The sequence below is a fragment of the Aulonocara sp. 'chitande type north' Nkhata Bay genome, linkage group LG19 (genome assembly GCF_057382095.1).
Source record: "Aulonocara sp. 'chitande type north' Nkhata Bay isolate Kocher_YH1m ecotype deep benthic linkage group LG19, A_spYH_male_GT1.1, whole genome shotgun sequence".
Lineage (NCBI taxonomy): Eukaryota > Metazoa > Chordata > Actinopteri > Cichliformes > Cichlidae > Aulonocara > Aulonocara sp. 'chitande type north' Nkhata Bay.
This window is the reverse complement of record NC_141362.1, coordinates 30,518,025-30,540,194: the sequence shown is the minus strand read 5'-3', so window position 1 is coordinate 30,540,194 and position 22,170 is coordinate 30,518,025. Positions and strand designations below refer to the sequence as shown.

The following is a 22,170-nucleotide window of genomic DNA, read 5'->3' as shown; positions in this document are numbered from 1 at the left end:
CTTAGAACCATTTGGGGGTTCATGGTGGGAGGTGCTTTTGCTGTGATGTGTATTGTGTGAACTGTTTTCCCAATAAAAGGCAGCAAGCGGAGGCCGTCGTTGGGGTCAGTCTACGGTAGGATTCAGAGTGCTTTCTGAGACACCGGCTGGGTCTCCCTTGCTTAGCAAGTAAAAGATGTTCGTCTTGTTTTTGTTGTTAACGAGAATAAGTTTCTAAACCAGCGGGGCTTGTGGAAACACAGACCCAACAGGAAACATCTTGTATACAACTGTAAACCTTTGAAATTAAAATAATATTTTTCTATTCATAGCTCCTGTAGTCTTCAGTGATGAGTCAATGTTACTTTACAGTTTCTTACTAGACAATTTAAATTCTTTATGGGGATGATCATGCTCGACACAAACATCCACTTGAAATAATTTCATTCAGCTATGAAAAAACTAATGTGTGGACTGAAACTTCTCAAGCTGTCTCTCACATGTCATTTAACTCGGTCTTTAATTTGGAGATAGTACAAAAGAGCTCACTCCCAATACTGCTGCAAGTTGTTTTTTTGGGACACCACCTTGGAGTTGCCCTATGACACTGTCCCTATCCAGATCAGTCAGCCATGGCGTGCTAGGTGAAGACCCAACTGACCGCAGTAGCCCCAGTAAAGATGCCCCTGAGACAATCCAGCACACAAACAGCAGGGTGCTAGCAGGAAGGGCATACATGGAAAGCCATATCAAGGTGGCCGGCGTAGTAATCTGAAACATCTGTGCCCAGTACGTCCTGGAAGTCCCAAGGTCAAAATTTTAGACGCCCCCTATGGTGGTCGAGAATGACAAAGCTAAGATCCTGTGGGACTTCCAGATACAGATGGACCGAATGGCGATAGCTAACAACCAGACATAGTAGTGGTAAACAAGCATGGCCATAGTGATACACGTAGTGATACCAAAAGACAGCAACATCAGGAAGAAGGAACACAAGAAGCTTGAGGAGTACCAAGGGCTCAGAGAAGAGCTTGAGTGGATGTGGAGGGTGAAGGTAACAGTGGTCCCAGTGGTAATCGGAGCACTAGATGCAGTGGTTCCCCAGCTCGGCGAGTGGCTCTAGCAGAACTAACAATATTATAATGGAAATCCCACAGAGGACTGAACAAGGACTCAAACTGAAAGTGTTTTTCCTGTCATCTCCAACAACTGCAAAATATTTTGAGGTTATAAAATGGTGTGTTCTAAATCATTTTATTACTTATAAGCCTTGATGATGATAGTTTTAAAGTAAGATTTAAGAGAATTATCATATATTGGCATGTAAAAAGTGTAAATCAACACTTTATGAATGGTATTCTGCTGGTAGTCGTTGGAGTTCTTGGGATTAACTGTTACTATGACAGTCTACGTGACAAAAATACAACTTCAGTTTCCCTTTTCTGTAGAATTTCACAGTCCGATCACCAAAAAAATGAACGCTGAGCAACTATATTAGGGGACAAGGGGATTTTACATGTTGGAAATGTATTTTGAGGGTATTCATGGAAACATACAAATGTGGTGATTTTTGATCAGCATTGGTGTTTGTTCCAAAGTTTAGTTTGATATTAGATATTTTACATTAAAGACACACACACAGATGTGATGTGATCGAAAATGAAGAGGAGGCCAAGAAGGTACTAGAGCATGTGATTCTCAAACTTTTCACAATGAGTACCACCTCATAGAATATATGGCTCTTGAAGCACCACCCTTGTGACCGGCATTAAAGTACAGTAGTATAGGCCTATTTAGCACCACATACAGTTTACACGAGACAATTTTATTTATTATATGAATGTTATTTATTTTAACTGTCATAAACAGGATGGAACAAGTGATAATAATAACAACTGTACTGCAATAAAACATCCGGTCTTATGTGATGACATATGAACAAACTACTCTGCGTTTATCAGGGCTGTTGTGTTTTCAACATGCTTTGATGCTTCTATCTTGTTCTATTTCATCTGAACAAGCCCCCCAAAAAGGGGTGCTAACCATAGCTGTGTAGCTAGCCACCTTGTAGCACATTATTATATACTAGCTAGCCCAAATTCAGTAGCCCTACAAACACCACTGCTGTTGAGTTTTCTCTCTTCATTTATGTCAGAAGTGCTAACAGAGCTGTACGTTTTAATTTTTGCTGCGGCGATTAAGCTGCTGGATTTTTGGCTTCACGACCCTCCTTCGTGGTTTGTGCATGTCAAAGCCCAGTTTGTTCTTCGTGGTGTTTCAGCCGACGTGTCGTCGTGTCGAAATACCATCATGTGGTGGCCTCGCTGGATCCGCTGTCCACCCGCTGTGTGATGACCCTCCTCCCAAATCCCCCCTCCCAAGGGAAATACACCGTTCTCAAGGCACTGCTGCTGTGGCGCTACTCCCTCTCCAATGCAGAGTGGGCCGAGAAACTCCTCTTTCTCAGGCCTGGGTGATGGTATCGCTCTCGAGCTCATGGAGAGCATGCTGTGATTGCTAGGATCGGATGACAGCGGATTTGTCTTCACTCACCTCTTCCTCTGACAGTTGCTGCTGGCCGCGAAGGATTACCGCTAACTCGCAGAAGAAGCAGATCGCATTCACCTGGCTACCAGAAGCTTTGGCATCCAGGGAATAGTTCACGACTCACTGACGGCATCTTCTTCATCCCCACCGATACTCCCGAGGACCACCAACTCATCGATGGTGCCTGAGATTTTGGTACGGTGGGAAAAAGCTGTGTTTTTTCCATCAGCGTTTTGGCACCTTTGCATACCTCCGCAATGGTATATTATTGTGTGGATGCCTTAATAGGCATCCACACTATTGAGTTCCTGTTTCTCTTTATTCTTTATTATTCCGGGTGTTTCCGTACACTTTTCGCCGTGGATCTACTTCCACAATTTTTGTGCTATTTTCACCGTTCAAACTCTAAACTGTTCTGCTCTTTCTGCTTATGCCGGCTATGACTTTTGGTGTTTATTACTATTATACTTTTTAAAATATTACACTTTTTTCCTTTAATTTGTCCCATTGAAATGAATGGGAAACTTCCACAATTCTGCTAAAACTTTCTTGTCTTTGAAACTTAACTACTGCCTCATACTTTCACCTAGAAACTCCATTCAAACTTTAAAACGTTCTCAAATGATTGGGCTATTCCTGTATGATTCAGCTTTTTCAGATCTTCTACTGTTTTCATCTTATCTCTCTTTAAGTCTTCAGTTGCAAAATTGTGATTTTTCAGAAAATACATGCGTTGCTATGGTTGCTATGCAATTAACTCAGAGGGGACAGTGAAACTGTTTGAATTTTCTCTTCATGTCCAAACAACTTCTTGCTACTCGCTCAATTTCCACTCAAGCCCCACAGATTATACACCAAAACGTAGGTATTTTTGCTGGCTTTCAGAAAATGTCCCTATCATTGTTGTGGGACTCATAGTTATTTTGCAAATCTCCTCAGAGTAACACAAAGTCAGAAAACTCTCCATATAAACTCAATGGAGAGTTTGTTCAAAATCACCGCTGGTTTTCTCTAATGAGAGGCATTTTCAAATTGTCATATCTTCTTAACGAAGCGAAGTTAAGACATGAGGCTTGTCCCGGTATATCTTCAGACACTCCTGATGCTCACAATTCAAGAATTATTTTCTCACCTATTACCGTTCTGAGATGAGTTAGACTTGTTTGAGGGTAGGAAATTTGTCCCTCGCTCAGATTTCATCAGATTTCAAATTCTGGAAATGAGTCACTTTTTTCTCTCATCATATCTTTTTGATGGATTTCCACAGAGCCCTGAAAATTTCCATGACTGTTCACCAAAGCCTGCTGTTTCTTACGGTGAAAGAATGATTTTGATGCTCCATATAGATTTAGAGTTACCAAAGGTTGTTTGAGAGCAAGTCAAGGCAGTTTTTGCTTCGCCTCTACTCAGTTACAGTGTATTACAAGTCATATATCTTTAATAATTTATATTTTATCTCTGAATTATGAAGACCTGAAGATTCCCCCATCTCTTCTGAACAAAACAATGTCTGAATGACCGTTCTAGCCTCTACGGTTAGGAAATTATGGCCATTTGTTCGAGGGGAATCCTGAATGTCAGAAATACACTGAAGAAAACTCACACCTCTCTCTGTGTCTGCGTGTGTAAGGGCTGACTACAGCAGGTGCAGCTAATTTAACTGACCTACATATACCAAGCCCAGACTCTCAACAGCTCCTGTTCCCTTTACTGTCTGTGTATGTGTGTCTGTGTATCAATATTTCTCCTATGTTTAGGTATTACTCCTCAATCATAGTATTTCTGCTAAAGCAAAGTACTTCTACTACATCTTAGTACTTCTGCTAAATCATAGTATTTTTTGAAAAATCATAGTATATTTGCCAAATCATGGTATTTGTGCAAAATCATGGTTTTGGGGCCAAATCATAATATTTCTGTTATGTTATAGTATATGTGCTGAATATATTATATGTGCCAAATCACAGTATTTATACCAAATTATAGTATTTATGCCAAATTACAGTATTTCTGCTAAAAAGCAGAAATAGTCCTTTTTAGCAGGAATTTCTGCCAAAAGATAGTATTTATGTTAAAACATAGTATTTCTGCTAAATCAGAGTATTCCTGCCAAATCATAGTATTTGTACTGAAACATAGTACTTCTGCCCAATCACATTATTTGTACTAAATGATAGTACTTGTGCCAAATCATAGTATTTGTGCCAAAGCATCGTATTTGTATGGAGTCATAGTATTTCTTCTAAATCATAGTATTTCAATCAAATCTCAGTAGTTGTTGTTAAAACGCAGTATTATTGCAAAATCATAGTATTTGTACCCATTCATAGTATTTCTAGTAAATCATAGCATTTGTGCCAAATCATGGTATTTGTGCAAAAACATAGTATGTCTGCAAAACCATAGTATATCCCTTATGTTATAGTATTACTACTAAGGCATAGTATTTCTGCCAAATCATAGTATTTGTACTAAATCATAGTACTTGTGCCAAATCATAGTATTTGTTGCACATCATAGTATTGGAACCAAAACATAGTATTTGTCCCAAAGCATCGTATTTGTATGGAGTAATAGTATTTCTTCAAAATCATAGTATTTCAATCAAATCTCAGTAGTTGTGTTAAAATGCAGTATTATTGCCAAATCATAGTATTTGTACCCAATCATAGTATTTTTGCCATGTCATTGTATTTGTGCCAAATCATAGTATTTTTGCCAAATTGTGGTATTTGTGCCCAATTAATAATTCTGTTATGTTATAGTATTACTACTAAGTTGTAGAATATCTGTTATGTTATAGTGTATCTGCGGAATATAGTATTTGTGCCAAATCGTAGTATTTATACCAAATCACAGTATTTGTGCTAAAACATAGTATTTCTGCCATATTGTGGCATTTGTGCAAGAACATTGAACTGTTATGTTATAGTATTACTACTAAGTCATAGTATTTCTGCGTTGTTATAGTATTTGTACTAAAACGTAGTATCTCTGCCAAGTCATAGAATTACTGCAATTTCATAGTTTTTTTTAGGAAATGTGTTATGTTATAGTATTACTACTAAGTCATAGTATTTCTGCCAAATCATAGTATTTGTGCCAAAGCATCGTATTTGTATGGAGTCATAGTATTTCAATCAAATCTCAGTAGTTGTTGTTAAAACGCAGTATTATTGCCAAATCATAGTATTTGTACCCAATCTTAGTATTTCTGCTAAATCATAGCATTTGTTCCAAATCATGGTATTTGTGCAGAAAACTTGGTTTGTCTGCAAAACCATAGTATATCTCTTATGTTATAGTATTACTACTAAGGCATAGTATTTCTGCCAAATCATAGTATTTGTACTAAATCATAGTACTTGTGCCAAATCATAGTATTTGTTGCACATCATAGTATTGGAACCCAAACATAGTATTTGTCCCAAAGCATCGTATTTGTATGGAGTAATAGTATTTCTTCAAAATCATAGTATTTCAATCAAATCTCAGTAGTTGTGTTAAAATGCAGTATTATTGCCAAATCATAGTATTTGTACCCAATCATAGTATTTTTGCCAAATTGTGGTATTTGTGCCCAATTAATAATTCTGTTATGTTATAGTATTACTACTAAGTCGTAGAATATCTGTTATGTTATAGTGTATCTGCGGAATATAGTATGTGTGCCAAATCGTAGTATTTATACCAAATCACAGTATTTATGCTAAAACATAGTATTTCTGCCATATTGTGGTATTTGTGCAAGAACATTGAACTGTTATGTTATAGTATTACTACTAAGTCATAGTATTTCTGCCAAATCATAGTATTTGTGTGAATTTGTATACTGTAATATCACTGTAGTATGTAGTGGCTAAGTAGGGGGTGTTTACAGTGTAAATAGGTCATCTCTTGTGTTGGAGTGCCCTCTTGTGGCGCCTTTTGGGTAGTGCCTTAGTAAACGTGAACCCTGTAAGAAGTGGTATCAGACTGATTTGTAGTGGAGGAATTTGTTGCCAGTGTTCTTAATCATAGAAACCACACCATATCACCTCTCCACATCCTCCTACTGTATGCCATGCCTCCCTGTACCATCCATCTGACCGCCAATAAACTCCACCTGTGGTAATCTAATCCCTGGATGTCAGCCTCTCCTTCTGACCGAGGATAGTTACTATTGCAGCACCACCCAGCATTAAACTGACGTACACCATTCTGTACAATAGTATTTGTGCTAAAAAGTAGTATTTCTGCCAAATCATAGTATTACTGCTATTTCATACTATTTAAGCGGAATTACAGTGTTTCTGCAAAAACATGTTTGAGGGGTGGAAATCTGTCCTCCTCTCATTTTTCAAACTCCGAAAATTAAGCCATTTCTTCTCTCGTCATGTCTCCGCGACGGAGATACAAAGAGCTATGTAAATCGTAGTCAAAGTACACCAAAGTCCGCTGATTCACCCAGTGCAAGAATTATGCTTCTATCCCACCTAGTTTTTGAGTACAAATTTATACACTATCACAGACCGGTAATTCATATTGATAATTTATTACAATTCTGCAAAGTTTTATGATTTTAGCAGCTTTTCTAATATGGACCTCACATTCTTGTTAACAGTCTATGGCAGAAATACATACAAGTACACAGCCTGATGAAGCAGACAGAAGCAGTACCTCTGATTGGTTCAGCATTTTCACCTCTTATCAGCACAAATCTCAGCCTCTTCTGCTGTTTTCATTAGAATTGTAAGCTTTTCCACCTTTTTTCAGTTACGTGAGAACCAGTTTGGCTCAATGAGTAGCTGAAAAATGTCAGCCTCTTCTGCTGTTTTAGCAGGATTTCAGAGTTCAGCTTTTTCACTTGTTTTAAGCACAAATTTCAGTTTCTTTACCTCATTTCACAACAAAGTTCTTCCTCTTCACCTCTTTTCTGCTAATTTGAGCTTCTGCTCCACAGTGCACATTGTCCCTCTCATCATATCTTTGCTTGTGACCAGAACTCATTTGGCTCAGAGGGTAGGGCATCTGCCGTGAGACCCGGTGGCAGAGGTTTGAATCCTACCTGTGACAGTTGCTACACATGTTCCCTGCTTGCATGCGCTCTGCTTTCTTGTGTGTCACTGCTCTCCAGTGTGTCATTACACATACAGCCATCTTCAGCAAGTACTTCTGCTTCTACACCTCTTTTCAGCTCATCTTTTTGCCTCTTTTCAGCAGAAATTCTTCTGATTCACCTCTTTTCTGCCAAATGTTTAGCTTTTTCACCTCTTATCAGCACAATTCTAAGCAGCTTCTGCTAATTTCACCACAATTGTCACTCTCTCCACCTCTTCTTTGTGTGAATGAGTTTGGTGCAGTGAGGTGAATTGCCGCCTTTAGACCAGAAGGGCCAGGTTCGAATCCTGCTCAGGGCAATGTTTTTTGTTGTTTTTTTTCAACTTTTTCAGCTTTTTTCAGCAGACATCTTCAGCGTTAAGGCATCCACACAGCATTTTCGCAGGAAATGCAAATTTTTCTAGTTTAATCTTAAATTTTGGGGGGGAGATTTCCCGCATACCACTACAGGGAGCCCAAGTACCACCAGTGGTATGCATACCACAGTTTGAGAACCACTGCATGTGAACAAAAACCATAAACAATGAAAAGTGGATATTGACCATCAATGATGGAATATTACAATTTTTGCAGCATTCACTGACAAAGTCAGCATACTAGTTGCATGATCACTGCAGCCTCCAGCATTCGTGGCATTACGCTTATGGTTGGTTAGGTGTTAGGATTATGGGTTTAAGGTCAGCATCTTACCTTATGTGAAATCATCACTTTTAATATAAGACTTTACAGGACAGCTTGAATTTTTACAAATATTTTAATTAGCCAAAACTCAGACAGTTTTTCATATAAATGTCCCAAATTACAGAAAAGATTCATTTTCATGCTAAGACCAGGTAGTGATCATTCCAGGCCTTTATCGATCTTGGTTTTTCAGATATTCATGTTAAAAATAATTGCCTCATCCGGTTATCAGTCATTCCATTCACGTTCAGACTTTGCCTCTGTCCACTCAAGTAAAACAGGGTGGAAAGAGGCAATGTTCAAAACTATTTCTTATATAAAACTGAAATCTGCAACAATCATTATATATATTCAGACTTTGGACCATAATAATTTTATGCAAATCAGAGATGGTCAACAAGAGAATGTTCAAAAACGTTGCTGATTGGAGATAGAATGACCCTAATAACTTTTATTTTATTTGTTTGATTAGGATAGGACTTCAACTTAACTGGGTTACTGGATAATTTAGAAACGAGATCAAGCATGTTGGTGAGCATCTGAAGGGATAATAAGTGAATTTTGTGGCTGCTTCCTGTTATTCATTTTAGGCCTGACAGAGTAGCTGCTGTCCATCACGTGTACAGCGCATGATATTATCAGTTTACTTCTTTAAAAGAGTTAGAATATGTTCCTCTAAAAATCATAACTTTTGAAAAACAGTTTCTAAGACAAATGTAAATGTCAGAAACAATCTAAATAAAGAGAGAGCACATCTGCAGAGGGAACTACCTTGGACATATTTAATTAAATATGTCCGTATTTTGTGGTTTAAAACCTATTCTGCCAACCGATTTGAGATCTACTCAATCTGAAGCAGTCTGATAACTCAGGTAAACATGATACTAAGATGCAAACTCAACAATTACAGACAAAAAGTTTTCTACGCAAAAATAAACACAGTAAAACAATTAAGAGTAATAAAAAAGTGATCATTTCACAAGAGGTAGTCTGATACAAGATGCTGACCTTAAATTCATAAGCCTGGAGGCTGCAGTGATCATGCAATCAGTAAGCTGACTGTGTGAATGAATGCTGCAAGAATTGTAATATTCCATCACTGATGGTCTTTAGCTGCTCAATATCCACCTTTCATTGTTCATGGTTTTTGTTCACATGCTCTAGTAACTTCTTGTCCTCCTCTTCAGCTTCGATCACATCACATCTGTGTGTTTGTGTCTTTAATGTAAAATATCCAACATCAAACTAAACTTTGGAACAAACAGCAGTTCTGATCAAAACTCACCACATTAGCATGTTTCCATGAAAGGCTCAAAATAAATTTCCAACATGTAAAATCCCCTTGTCCCCTTATATAGTTGCTCAGCCTTCATTTTCTTGGTAGTCGGACATTGTGAAATTCTACAGAAAAGGGAAACTGAAGTTGTATTTTTGTCACGTAGACTGTCATGGACACAGTTATCCCAAGAACTCCAACGACTACCAGCAGAATACCATTCATCAAATAAATGGAAAGCGTTGATTTACACTTTTTACACGCTAAAATATGATAATTATCATAAATCTTACTTTAAAACTATCATCAGGCTTATAAGTAACAAATTTAAAGAACTTAAATTTTCTAGTAAGAAACTATAAAATAACATTAACTCATTACTGAAGACTACAGGAGCTATGAGTTTGAACTATTAAATTATTAACATCTATTTTGGTGAAGAGAATATTTCATACATCCCTCACCTTTGTCACAATTATGCTGCCCTAACACACTCAGAACGTTTCACCTCTCATCCGAGAAGCTTCTTCAGTTCTAAGGTCAAATGGTGGAGAGTCCCAGATAGAAACCTAGTGGGAGTTTCCCCCCACAGAGGGACAAAAGGACCCCCTGATGATCCTCTAATCGCCTGAGCCAAGGTGGGAAACTCCACCATTTGACCTTAGAACTGAAGAAGCTTCTCGGATGAGAGGTGAAACGTCTTCAAGCAACTTAAAGAAGTCCAGACGCTTTTCTTTGCAAGCTCCTTTGACTACGATGACCTGGATGACTGAGAACCTTCACAGACATATACAGTATGTGGTTAACTACATCTGTACAATAGTCATGACAAAAAACTGGCACTGGTTTAAACTTTTAGAAGCATCAGGATAACTGATTTATGAGAAAATGTCATTTCAAGCAAGTCCCTAGACCAGGGTTCACCAACCTTCAACATCAACAGGGACATTTTAGCCCCTCCGACCGTATTCTGGGACAAAAACAGACACATGCGCACTCGTGCTTATGTGTCTGTAGTGCAGCCGGGGGGGGTGAATAGTCCGTTTATACCTAATACAAGAATAATAAGATTTCTTAATAAGATGAAGAGCTTTTTACTTTCAAGAACTGTTTTATAGATGCTATGAAGAGGAGGGAAAAAAATTGGAAATTGGAAAATTCATCAAATAGAAAATAGTCCACTTTCAAATAAATAAAACGCAGCAGTGGCCGAATAGTTTTAAAGTAAAAAGAATAATCGTGATAACTATTTGTCTGTAATTATCACTTCAGTTCATTTTAATGTGCTGTCATCTTCTGTTTTTCATCAAGCCGCAGGCAGCAATCAACCGTCCAGCCCTGGGCGTAAAAAAAATACAAAAGCTGATGGTGGAAAATATACATAGATAGTTATTGAAAAACACCAGAATATTCTGTAACAATCCAGCTCACAAAACCTTAAATACATGTGGACGAATCACCGGATACACACAGCTTGCGTTGCATGCCCACGTGATGTTTCGATGCACATTTAAGGCTGCCAGCTTCGCACCGATCCACAAAAGTCCTAGTATGAAACAAGTATGTGCAAATCTTTGCTTGTGGGTCATATCGTAATGGCAGATTTAGTGCAGAGAACTCTGGGAAATGTGCTCTGAGTTTGGCTCGTAGGTGGTAACTAGCTGTCTGGTCTGGGTCAACTTATCGCAAAGTGGATAGATGGAGAGAGGCATCGGAGGGTTGCACCAGCAGAACTTTATTCCTGGATGCGCTAAACACAGTTTGCAGATTATTGCTAACATTTCGCTCACAACTGGGCCGGTTAGACTCTTTTGGCTGCAGTAGCTCCAACTATAAACATACTTTTCTCACTCTTTAAACTTCGTGCTGCAGATGTAACTCGCACTCACTTGTGCACAGAGAGGCCGTCTCTGTTTTCCCCACAACATTCAACCTGTGGCACGGAATACATTACCATCAGACTGTTTTCTTAAAGCAGGCTATCCCTGTAACATGCAAATTTTTCTTACTTTTATTTTTTCCGCCCAAAACTTGAGGGAGCCACAGCTGAGGACGAAAGAGCCACATGTGGCTGCCGACCTCCATCCTAAATCAAATTACTGGTTTTCACAGAAACACGAACAGATGTCAATGGCCCAGAATTCAAGGCAGAACTGATACACCCACAGCAAGCATTACGTATTCAAAGTCAGTTTTTTGAGGCTATAAAAGAGAAGTCAGACAGATCAGTAGGCATTACAACCAACACTGCAGTCATGGATAATCCACAGAGAAGGCCAAACGAGAACAATGACACACCGTCCAATGGTATATTTAGGCAAGGTACGAGTTTCTTCCACAGTGACTCGTTTAGCCATCACTTTTTCTCCTCTTTTCTTTCCATTTCATCTTTTTTTTCCAGGTAGTTTCCTGAAGTCAGTGTTGCCTATTTTAGTGGAAGAACATTAGTTGAAATCATTCTTAAATATTTGCTAAACCTGTGTGCTTTTGTAGGATGCTTGCATATGAAGTTGTATTTGTATGAGGTCAGATAAACCTAAATATAGCTACAGTAAATAAGATGTGTTTTCTAATGTAGCTGGTTTGTGGCTTGACCGCAAACTCATTGCAGCTGTGAGGAAATACAGTTCACTTGTTCAAGCATGCCTACAAAGCAGAAGAAGCTAAGAAGGAAAATGTAAGTCAATTGTGTTTTCTGCCAAACATTGAAACATTACAATATTTTTATGTTTATTTACTAAAGGTGGATCAACAAAGTACCCACCGATTATACCGTTCCTTGGATTGCTGAACGCTGTGCTGTTGATAACGGCTGTTGTTATTGGAGTTAACTGTGAGTGTGAAAATTCACATTAAGTTTCGTTTCCCACTTTTTTTAATTTGGAAACTTACTGATAAACTGCTGATAACACACTTTCACTATAGGATTTTAGAGTAATCATGTTAACACAAGCAGTAACACATCTTTTAAATAGAAAATGTTCTAGTTTGTTGATTAAAAAACTATTTTAGTTCCTTCTAAACAAAACTGTGTCAAGATTATTTTCCAGTACTTTGAAATGTGATTCAACTATTGATATTTTGACACAAACATTTTCAGGTGCCAAAGTCAAAGAGGGCTCCTTGCACATTTCCAACCCAGCTGTAACACAGCTCTTCAGTGAGCTCGACTATCTCCGAAGCAACCACAGCGATGTGATCGAAGCTGAAGAGGAGGCCAAGAAGGCGTTAGAGAGCGCGATCAACAACCACAAAGAAGTAAAGGTGAAAATTGAGCAGCTGAAGACCGTCAATGATGGTTATCAGAAACAGATGCAAGCACTGCAAGTGGAGAAGGCAAACCTGAAGTCCAATGTATCAGCTTTAGGTGAGAAACTTTTATCCTTATTTATGTTTTCCTGAAATGTGTTAACTGGAAAAGACGATAACTCTTTGTTTCTCTCAGAGGGATCTTGTGGCGGATGCCTCCCTGGTTGGGCTCTTTTCAACTCGTCCTGCTATTTCTTCTCCTACACCGAGTCCTCTACTGTCAAAAAGAACTGGCATGAGAGCAGAGAGGACTGTGTTAGTCGTGGCTCTGACCTGGTTGTGATCGATAACCAGGAAGAGCAGGTGGGTTTAAAACAAACAAGGATGACTGTAAAAAATAGGTGAGATAGACAGAAAGTCTACATGCCTAAGAGACCACAGAGAGTGATTAACATGGATTTAAATTCTGCTAATCGTAGAGCTGATTATAAAGTTCATATCGAGTATGTTTATCTTCATTTAGATGTTATTACCCAAGAACCAGCTGTTCTTTCTGGGTCACCTTTTAACAGAATAGACATCCAAAACTCAAACTACATGCAGTCAACAAATAAATTTAAAGAGAAATATATGTTATTAAAAAATCAAGTAAACAATTAGCAAAAAACAGCAAACAGTCATGTCAACATGCTATAATCTGCTTCCTGTTAATAAACATAAGGTACAGGTGATGGAAAAATTAAAAAATGTTATGTAGTTTAGTTTATTTATTTATATAGCACATTTAATTACAACAGTGGTGTTGACCAAAGTGCTGTACAAACATACAAATTACACAATAAAATAATGAATATCAATTAACATCAATGCCAAATAACAAATAAATAAGTAAATAACTCTCATGCAGCATTAAAAGCCAATGAGTAGAGCTGTGTTTTAAGATAGCATTTAAAAAGATTGAGGGTAGGAGCCTGTCTGATGTGGAGAGGCAAATTTAGGCAATTTAGGCACTGAAACCTCTCGAGAACAGGGTGACTGTATAGAAATTGCAGCTGAAAAAATACATTATTTTCTAAAATTATTGACAGAAAGGGAAGCTTTGAAAGAGGCCTGAAGCTTGCAAGAACAGAGGAATCGAGATTAGTTTCTTTAATCACAGGCTGCACAACACCTGAGTTAAGACTGCTATTAAAACTGACCACCTTGAGAATCTTTTTTAAAAAATGTGTTGGAACAACATCATTTGGACAAGATGATGTCTTTATGTCATTACAAAGTTTTTCCACCTGATCAAATCACACAGGCTCGAACTGCTCAAAAACAGTAGAGCAGGTGAATGTAATGTAGCCACAAACTGGCACTGTACAGGTCAAGGTCGTGCCCTGAAAATGAGTTAATTTCTATATTGGTTGTTATAATTAGGTCATTTGAAAACTTTATTTTAGGTGTTAACTGATTCTTTTTTTCTTTTTTTTCTTTAGAAATATGTGAGTCACATAATCCAAAATATGAAAACCAGTAATAGTAAGTGGGAGAATGGATTCTGGATTGGACTCACTGACATGGAGAACGAGGGGAACTGGACATGGATTAATAATGTCACAGAGGTGCAACAAAGGTGAGAACAGCACCAATCATTTCTTCATACTTTTATGTTAAATAAATTAATTATATTATATATATTATCAATCAAAAGCTTTAGACCATGTCATGGTGCTGGGTTGGTGACCCAGCACCATGTTGTTATTCTTCTTCTTATGGTTATTATCTGACGATTTGATGTTTTTTATGTATTCTAGTTGAGAGGTTTTCTTCCTGTGCTTCCTTTGCTGTGTGCCTAGTTATCTGTCAGTGTGCTCCATCTGTGCTCTGTTTCATTTCCCTGAGTCTGTGTCATGTCCCTATGTCTGTGTCTGTAGTCCAGCCTGTGGGTTCCGGTTTTACTTTTAGGGTCTGTGTCTCTTGTCTCCTCATGTTAATTAGGATCAGCTGTGCCTCCTGTTTGCCATTCCTTGTTGTTCCTCTGTGTGTGTACTTATAGTGTGAGGTTGCCTTTGCTCGTTGTCGGTCCGTCTGCGTTAGTTGCTGTTTCTCAGCATGTCTCTGCTCAACATTCTCCTTGTCATCCCTGCCTGTCTCGCCCCATGTTCCCGTGCCTTTTGTCTCCTCATGCTTCCAGGTATCCCAGTGTTTAACGTTTTGTGTTTCAGTTTGGGTTTGTATGAGGTTAGTTTTCCCAGTTTAGGTTTTGGAGCCCCCCGTTCCATTTTTCCTGTTTTTGTCACTTTGCCATCACTGTAAATAAACGATCACTCGCATCACAGCCTTTGCCTGCATTTTGGGTCCTTCCTTCACAAACACCACATGACTGCCGTAGCAGCCATTTTTTTATTGAAAATTATACAGTTTCATGTGTCATTGCACTCTGAAATGAAAGCATAGTATAAATAAACCTATCACACAAGCTGTTAACTCTGAGAAACATGTCCTCTGATTCAGTTGTGGCTTTGAGTCTGCCAGACCTCTTCCTGTCAGAGTTTTCCTCAGTTTCTTGCCTTTTGATGGTGAAGCAAACTGTACTCACTGACACCTTGACTTTCTTTGCAGTTTCTCGTTGGGAAAGACCTACATTTTTAAATGTTATGATGATCTGTTTCTCTTCCATTGTTAATTGCCCTCTTCTCACCATTTTTGGAGCAACACTAATTTCTCCAATACAGTACTGTTCAACTGATGCTCACGAGGTAATGATACCACAATGTGATCCAACACTGCTTTTATGCAGACAGAGGTGGTTGTAAGTAATCCAGAAAAGTTGGAACACCTGTAGGAATTAGTAGCACCAGCTTCCAAGGCTTCATCAACCTCTGTTTTGGGTTCCCTGATAAAGGCCTTTCTGTATAATTCTAAAATGTACATTGGGTAACCTTTTTTTCTTTTTTTTACCTCTGACAGTTCACCTGATGTGAACCTTTGTACCAATCCAAGCTATTCATTGGACTTGAATGACTTGAATTGCAATAAATAACTGAAAATATTGGGTGTTTTAAAACTTTTGACCGGTAGTGTGTGGTTTGAAGTTAACAATACATGATGCAATTTTCTTAGGTACTGGATGGATGGAGAACCAAACAACGGCGGAGAGATTGGAGAACATTGTGGGGTTGCAGTTCACTCCGCCTTTAATCCCTGGAAGACCCGCTATGATGGAAATTGTGACTCGAAGCAGTTGCACTGGATGTGTGAAATGTAAATAAGAAAAACTCTTTTCACTCCTGATATGATGCTAAAAAAGCATTTTTAACAAGAAATATTTTATCAGTTTTTGGGTTATTTTTCATATTCAGAGTCTACAACAGTGCAGTTAACATTCTAATTACTTTAGAGGTCTGTGTGAAAATTATTTGTTATTAAAAGAAATTCCACTAAACCTAAAGCCAGCCTGGTTAGTATCAAGAAAAAAACTATTATAATAACAATTAACATTATTTTGGAAATAAAAGCATATAGAGTAAATGCTATGCAATAGACAAGTTGACATTAAACTGTAACACGTATACCATATGTTTTTTATGTGGATCTACTTTTTTTGCTATGGTAATTGTTTGATATGCTTGTTCTTGTGTCTTTTAATCGTGTATTTCTGTTATTTTTCTAAATAAATAAGGACAAATGTGGAAACATAAATATGGATGGTTAGGTTCATTGGAATTTGTAGGCAGCACAGAAAACATCTGTGAACTAAATCTGATTTTGCTAAAAAACTTGGCAAGTTGCTCTGAAGTCATGGCAAAGGCAAAAAAGAGAGACTGTTATTAAATGAATTTGATACAATCAATGTACACCCTTCACAAGTTTCCAGTCCATAACTGACATAAAGAGAGAAACAACCCTTCACACTCTGCTGATCTAAACCAGAGTACCTGCAGAACAGGGACCGCTGCACTGTGCTGTACCCAAAGTGGACTATGTATGATCATTGTATTTTATTATAATTATACAGCACAGAAGAAGGATCCTTGCACCATGAAAATGGCCTAGGATTTTATCAAAACTAGGCCACACAGCCATGGCAGCAAGACAGGTGCAGATAGAAATGCTAATTAAGAAAAAGTTTATTAAAGAAACATGAAGAAGAAACTCAAACTCACAATGTAACTGTCAGTGGTGCATGAAGAGTTGGTGGATGCAGTGTTAGGTGCACAAGAGCAAACCAAACAGCAACCAAACTGCAGATGTTGCTCAGGGAGGAGAGAAAACTTAGCGCACGTTTGAATTCATGGCACATGCCAACAATTCATTTTTACATGAACATAATGTACTAACCAGTGCTGAACGTGGGCTTCATTTCTTTTGGACTTACTACATCTTATCTGTAGAAAGTACATTTCGTTTATGCAAAGATATTTTGACTTCTTCCTTTAAAAAATTCTAACTAAAATTTAACTAAAAAGGAATTTATCATTCAGCTCAGCAGTAGTGCCTTATTTTAACTCAGGGAACTTTGTCAAGGTCACTAGAACTCTTGCACTATCTCACCATAAACGTCCTGTTTCCATGAAGATTCATCCCATTTTCTGTATGTCACACTTAAAATCTTTCAAGTGCAGCTGACTGTTAAATCTTAAAAAGCGCAGAGCACTGAGTTTACAGAAGAAGTTTCAAGGCACACAAATAGCCTTTAAATCTAATCATGTATGATAATTATTTTAAATGACTGATCATTGATTATGCAGCACTATAGAATTGACTAGACTTTTAGCACATTCCTTGATTTCTTATAGAAAGTCAGCATATTACGATCTTGTGTATCATCAAATTAAAGGTTACACCAGAGATTACTTTACTTTTATTTTTGATTCACTTTTGTCACTGATAAAAGTTTGAACTGGAATTCAGTGATTAAGAATTAATCAGCAGTGAGTTGTGTCGACACAGCAAAGTGTCTTGCCAGATATGCATGTGACTGATATCAACTACTGGTTGTAATTTTAATGGTGGATTTGATTCACTCTTTTATCAAGAAGATGTGTGTGCCATCCTCCTTACCTCTTTTTAAAGCCATTGTTGAAAATTTATGGCAGTTACATAAGAACACAATTAAAATCCATCTAATAACATTCATATATTTGACGGTCTGAGGTGTAACCCGGAGCGGTCCTCAGCAGGAAAAGGGTGGAATGCCCACTCCTGGTCAGGAACAAGTCAAAGATCCTCGTCACCTCCAAAGCCCACCAGCGGAGCCTCTGCTTCACAACAGCAGCTGTTATTTTTAATTTTTAATATAATTGTTCTGTCCTGTTTCAAATTAAACATTTTATATGGAGATATTACACTCTGGCTTTTCTTCACCCTATACTTCATTCTGCTCAATAAAAATGTTAATATTGTCTTAAACAGTAATGATTTTATTTTTTATACTATAAAATAAAGCTATTATCTCTATATGAATACATATTAGCATCATGAAGAGAGCTGTGCTGTGCAACCGATTGAAAGCAGAAAATGTAATGCTAGGTGGTTGTTGCCAGTGTGCCCTCACTCGATGATCTTGTTCTGTATTTAATGATGCGTTTGGCACCAAACTCAGGATGTTGATCCAACCGTCAGTAAAAGTGTTTTCACTTGTTCCCAGGAGAGGGCAGTGCAAGACAGTCAGAGTTTATGTGCCTCTTTTCTCTGTTCCCTTGACTATGATGCTTTAATGCAGACCTTCCCAAAGTGTGGGGCGCAGAGCCATTGCAGGGGGGGAATGAAATCACGGACAAACAGTATCCCACAGTTGTTTATGTTGTTGTTTATGTTTTTAAGCCCATTTTTCACAGAGAGGTATTTTTTGAAAAAATGTATTGACATTGACATTTGCCGTGTTGTGGCGTTAACGTCATTTCAACGAGATTAACGCTGACAGCACTAGTGGGAACACAACGAATATGACTGCACATTTACACCGACATCATCCTAGTGCAAAGACAAGTGGAAGCAGACAAAAACAACAAGCATGCTACAAACTTTACCCGAGTCATTTAGACAGCCGTTAGCACATGATTCTCCTTATGGGGACCTGATATGTTTAATATTGTGGCGAGCTCAGACAAGGAGGAGACGGAGGTATCGTTTGGTCTTGCTTCCCGTGAGCTAGCCAGGGAGCACAGCCGTTTATTGACATCTGCAGAAGAACACTGCCGCTAGCTAACTGCTCAGCGCGCCAACCGCACAGCAACAACAACAACAACACACAGAGCGCCCTCTGACCCCGGAAGGACACACCGTCTCAGCGAGAAGGCGTCACCTGTCACTATGGCAACATAAACAAAACATAACTGTACAAACAGAACCCCGAACAGCCTTGACCCGCTACATAGCCCCCACCTAAGGGGTCAGTCGTCCCCGACGACCCCATTACCCCACACAAAGTCCTGCAAATGTCCAGGTGCCTTCTTTTGGCGCACCGGCCGGGGTCACTCGGGTCAGAACATGGGGTGCCACCATCATCCCACTTCTGACACCAATGTGGCGAGCTCAGACAAGGAGGAGACGGAGGTGTCGTTTGGTCTTGCTTCCCGTGAGCTAGCCAGGGAGCACAGCCGTTTATTGACATCTGCAGAAGAACACTGCCGCTAGCTAACTGCTCAGCGCGCCAACCGCACAGCAACAACAACAACACACAAGGCGCCCTCTGACCCCGGAAGGACACACCGTCGCAGCGAGAGGGCGTCACCCGTCACTATGGCAACATAAACAAAACAGAACTGTACAAACAGAACCCCGAACAGCCCTGACCCGCTACAATATGCTGCTGAGAATATAGCCCAGAAGAAGCATATAGTATAGCTTTTATTTTGGAAAGAGCCATTTCTCTGTAATAAACTCTCTTTTCCAAAGATGAGTGATTCCTCAATCAGATACAGGTGTTACCGCGCCAGATCCGCGGGCCCGAACCGTAGTAAGAAAACCTCTGGCAGTTACTTGAAGGTTCCGTAACTGACTCGTAGCCGGCAACAGCTTACTATACAGGTCAACTCCGCTAGCAAAAAGATCGAAGGAGGCGTAGGAAACTGCTTCACCGAACTTTATTTCTTCTCTAAGGCACGAACACCGCGTACAGTGGGCTGAAACAGTTTACTCACAGCGAGCATCGCCGACACAACTCTGGCTGTCGAGGGAGTTATTATATTCCTTTTATTTATTTTCTTTTCGTCTCTTCTGTAGCTAACCGTTACTTTTTCCCCTTCTCCGCTCTCTCTCTTCACACACACACCAGGCAGTCCCGCTACACACATCCCGAATACATTTCCCATCAGGCTTCATCCTTAAAGGGCCATGCCTGTAACACAGGGCTTGCAAAATCGCTAGCCCGACGTCCCGGGGCTAGCGATTTTTCCAGTCGTACTACCAAAATCTATCTCTGCCCTGCCCGTCAGGCTATTGTAGGAAGGAAAAATATATGTCAATGCGTTTGCATTCTTTCAGAAATGTAGCTGGGTAATTATGTCATTGGCATCGGTGAGCCTCTGTCAATATGTGACATATTGAAATCGCGTTTGAATTTGCGCTTGTTTTTTGCTTCCACTTTGCAAATGTCCAGGTGCCTTCTTTTGGCGCACCGGCCGGGCACGACCGGCGGGGGAAAAGTCACTCGGGTCAGAACATGGGGTGCCACCATCATCCCACTTCTGACACCAATGTGGCGAGCTCAGACAAGGAGGAGACGGAGGTGTCGTTTGGTCTTGCTTCCCGTGAGCTAGCCAGGGAGCACAGCCGTTTATTGACATCTGCAGAAGAACACTGCCGCTAGCTAACTGCTCAGCGCGGCAACCGCACAGCAACAACAACACACAGAGCGCCCTCTGACCCCGGAAGGACACACCGTCTCAGCGAGAAGGCGTCACCTGTCACTATGGCAACATAAACAAAACATAACTGTACAAACAGAACCCCGAACAGCCTTGACCCGCTACATAGCCCCCACCTAAGGGGTCAGTCGTCCCCGACGACCCCATTACCCCACACAAAGTCCTGCAAATGTCCAGGTGCCTTCTTTTGGCGCACCGGCCGGGGTCACTCGGGTCAGAACATGGGGTGCCACCATCATCCCACTTCTGACACCAATGTGGCGAGCTCAGACAACGAGGAGACGGAGGTGTCGTTTGGTCTTGCTTCCCGTGAGCTAGCCAGGGAGCACAGCCGTTTATTGACATCTGCAGAAGAACACTGCCGCTAGCTAACTGCTCAGCGCGCCAACCGCACAGCAACAACAACAACACACAAGGCGCCCTCTGACCCCGGAAGGACACACCGTCGCAGCGAGAGGGCGTCACCCGTCACTATGGCAACATAAACAAAACATAACTGTACAAACAGAACCCCGAACAGCCCTGACCCGCTACAATATGCTGCTGAGAATATAGCCCAGAAGAAGCGTATAGTATAGCTTTTATTTTGGAAAGAGCCATTTCTCTGTAATAAACTCTCTTTTCCAAAGATGAGTGATTCCTCAATCAGATACAGGTGTTACCGCGCCAGATCCGCGGGCCCGAACCATAGTAAGAAAACCTCTGGCAGTTACTTGAAGGTTCCGTAACTGACTCGTAGCCGGCAACAGCTTACTATACAGGTCAACTCCGCTAGCAAAAAGATCGAAGGAGGCGTAGGAAACTGCTTCACCGAACTTTATTTCTTCTCTAAGGCACGAACACCGCGTACAGTGGGCTGAAACAGTTTACTCACAGTGAGCATCGCCGACACAACTCTGGCTGTCGAGGGAGTTATTATATTCCTTTTATTTATTTTCTTTTCGTCTCTTCTGTAGCTAACCGTTACTTTTTCCCCTTCTCCGCTCTCTCTCTTCACACACACACCAGGCAGTCCCGCTACACACATCCCGAATACATTTCCCATCAGGCTTCATCCTTAAAGGGCCATGCCTGTAACACAGGGCTTGCAAAATCGCTAGCCCGACGTCCCGGGGCTAGCGATTTTTCCAGTCGTACTACCAAAATCTATCTCTGCCCTGCCCGTCAGGCTATTGTAGGAAGGAAAAATATATGTCAATGCTTTTGCATTCTTTCGGAAATGTAGCTGGGTAATTATGTCATTGGCATCGGTGAGCCACTGTCAATATGTGACATATTGAAATCGCGTTTGAATTTGCGCTTGTTTTTTGCTTCCACTTTGCAAATGTCCAGGTGCCTTCTTTTGGCGCACCGGCCGGGCACGACCGGCGGGGGAAAAGTCACTCGGGTCAGAACATGGGGTGCCACCATCATCCCACTTCTGACACCAATGTGGCGAGCTCAGACAACGAGGAGACGGAGGTGTCGTTTGGTCTTGCTTCC

At 40.0% G+C, this 22,170-nt stretch overlaps 1 protein-coding gene across 2 annotated transcripts; it reads left to right on the top strand.

The window, feature by feature from the left end:
- The first annotated feature begins 11,740 nt into the window (after positions 1–11,740).
- Positions 11,741–16,793, top strand: LOC147307369 (uncharacterized). Of its 2 annotated transcripts, none has more exons than XM_086273918.1 (6): positions 11,741–11,905; positions 12,327–12,416; positions 12,684–12,950; positions 13,029–13,195; positions 14,314–14,450; positions 15,941–16,793. In XM_086273918.1, the coding sequence occupies exons 1-6, from the start codon at positions 11,839–11,841 to the stop codon at positions 16,083–16,085; spliced, it is 873 nt and encodes a 290-aa protein (XP_086130044.1). In that variant the 5' UTR covers positions 11,741–11,838; the 3' UTR covers positions 16,086–16,793. The 2 variants fall into 2 exon arrangements, with proteins under 2 accessions (XP_086130044.1, XP_086130045.1); XM_086273919.1 differs by having other exon boundaries at positions 11,742–11,890.
- The last annotated feature ends 5,377 nt before the right edge of the window (positions 16,794–22,170 follow it).

Bases quoted from the DNA above. Each gene is read 5' to 3' on its own strand.
- LOC147307369 (XM_086273918.1), top strand. From the start codon at position 11,839: ATGGATAATCCACAGAGAAGGCCAAACGAGAACAATGACACACCGTCC. The intron at 12,417-12,683 runs GTGAGTGTGAAA...AAACATTTTCAG, and splicing joins TGTTGTTATTGGAGTTAACT to GTGCCAAAGTCAAAGAGGGC. The intron at 14,451-15,940 runs GTGAGAACAGCA...CAATTTTCTTAG, and splicing joins GTCACAGAGGTGCAACAAAG to GTACTGGATGGATGGAGAAC.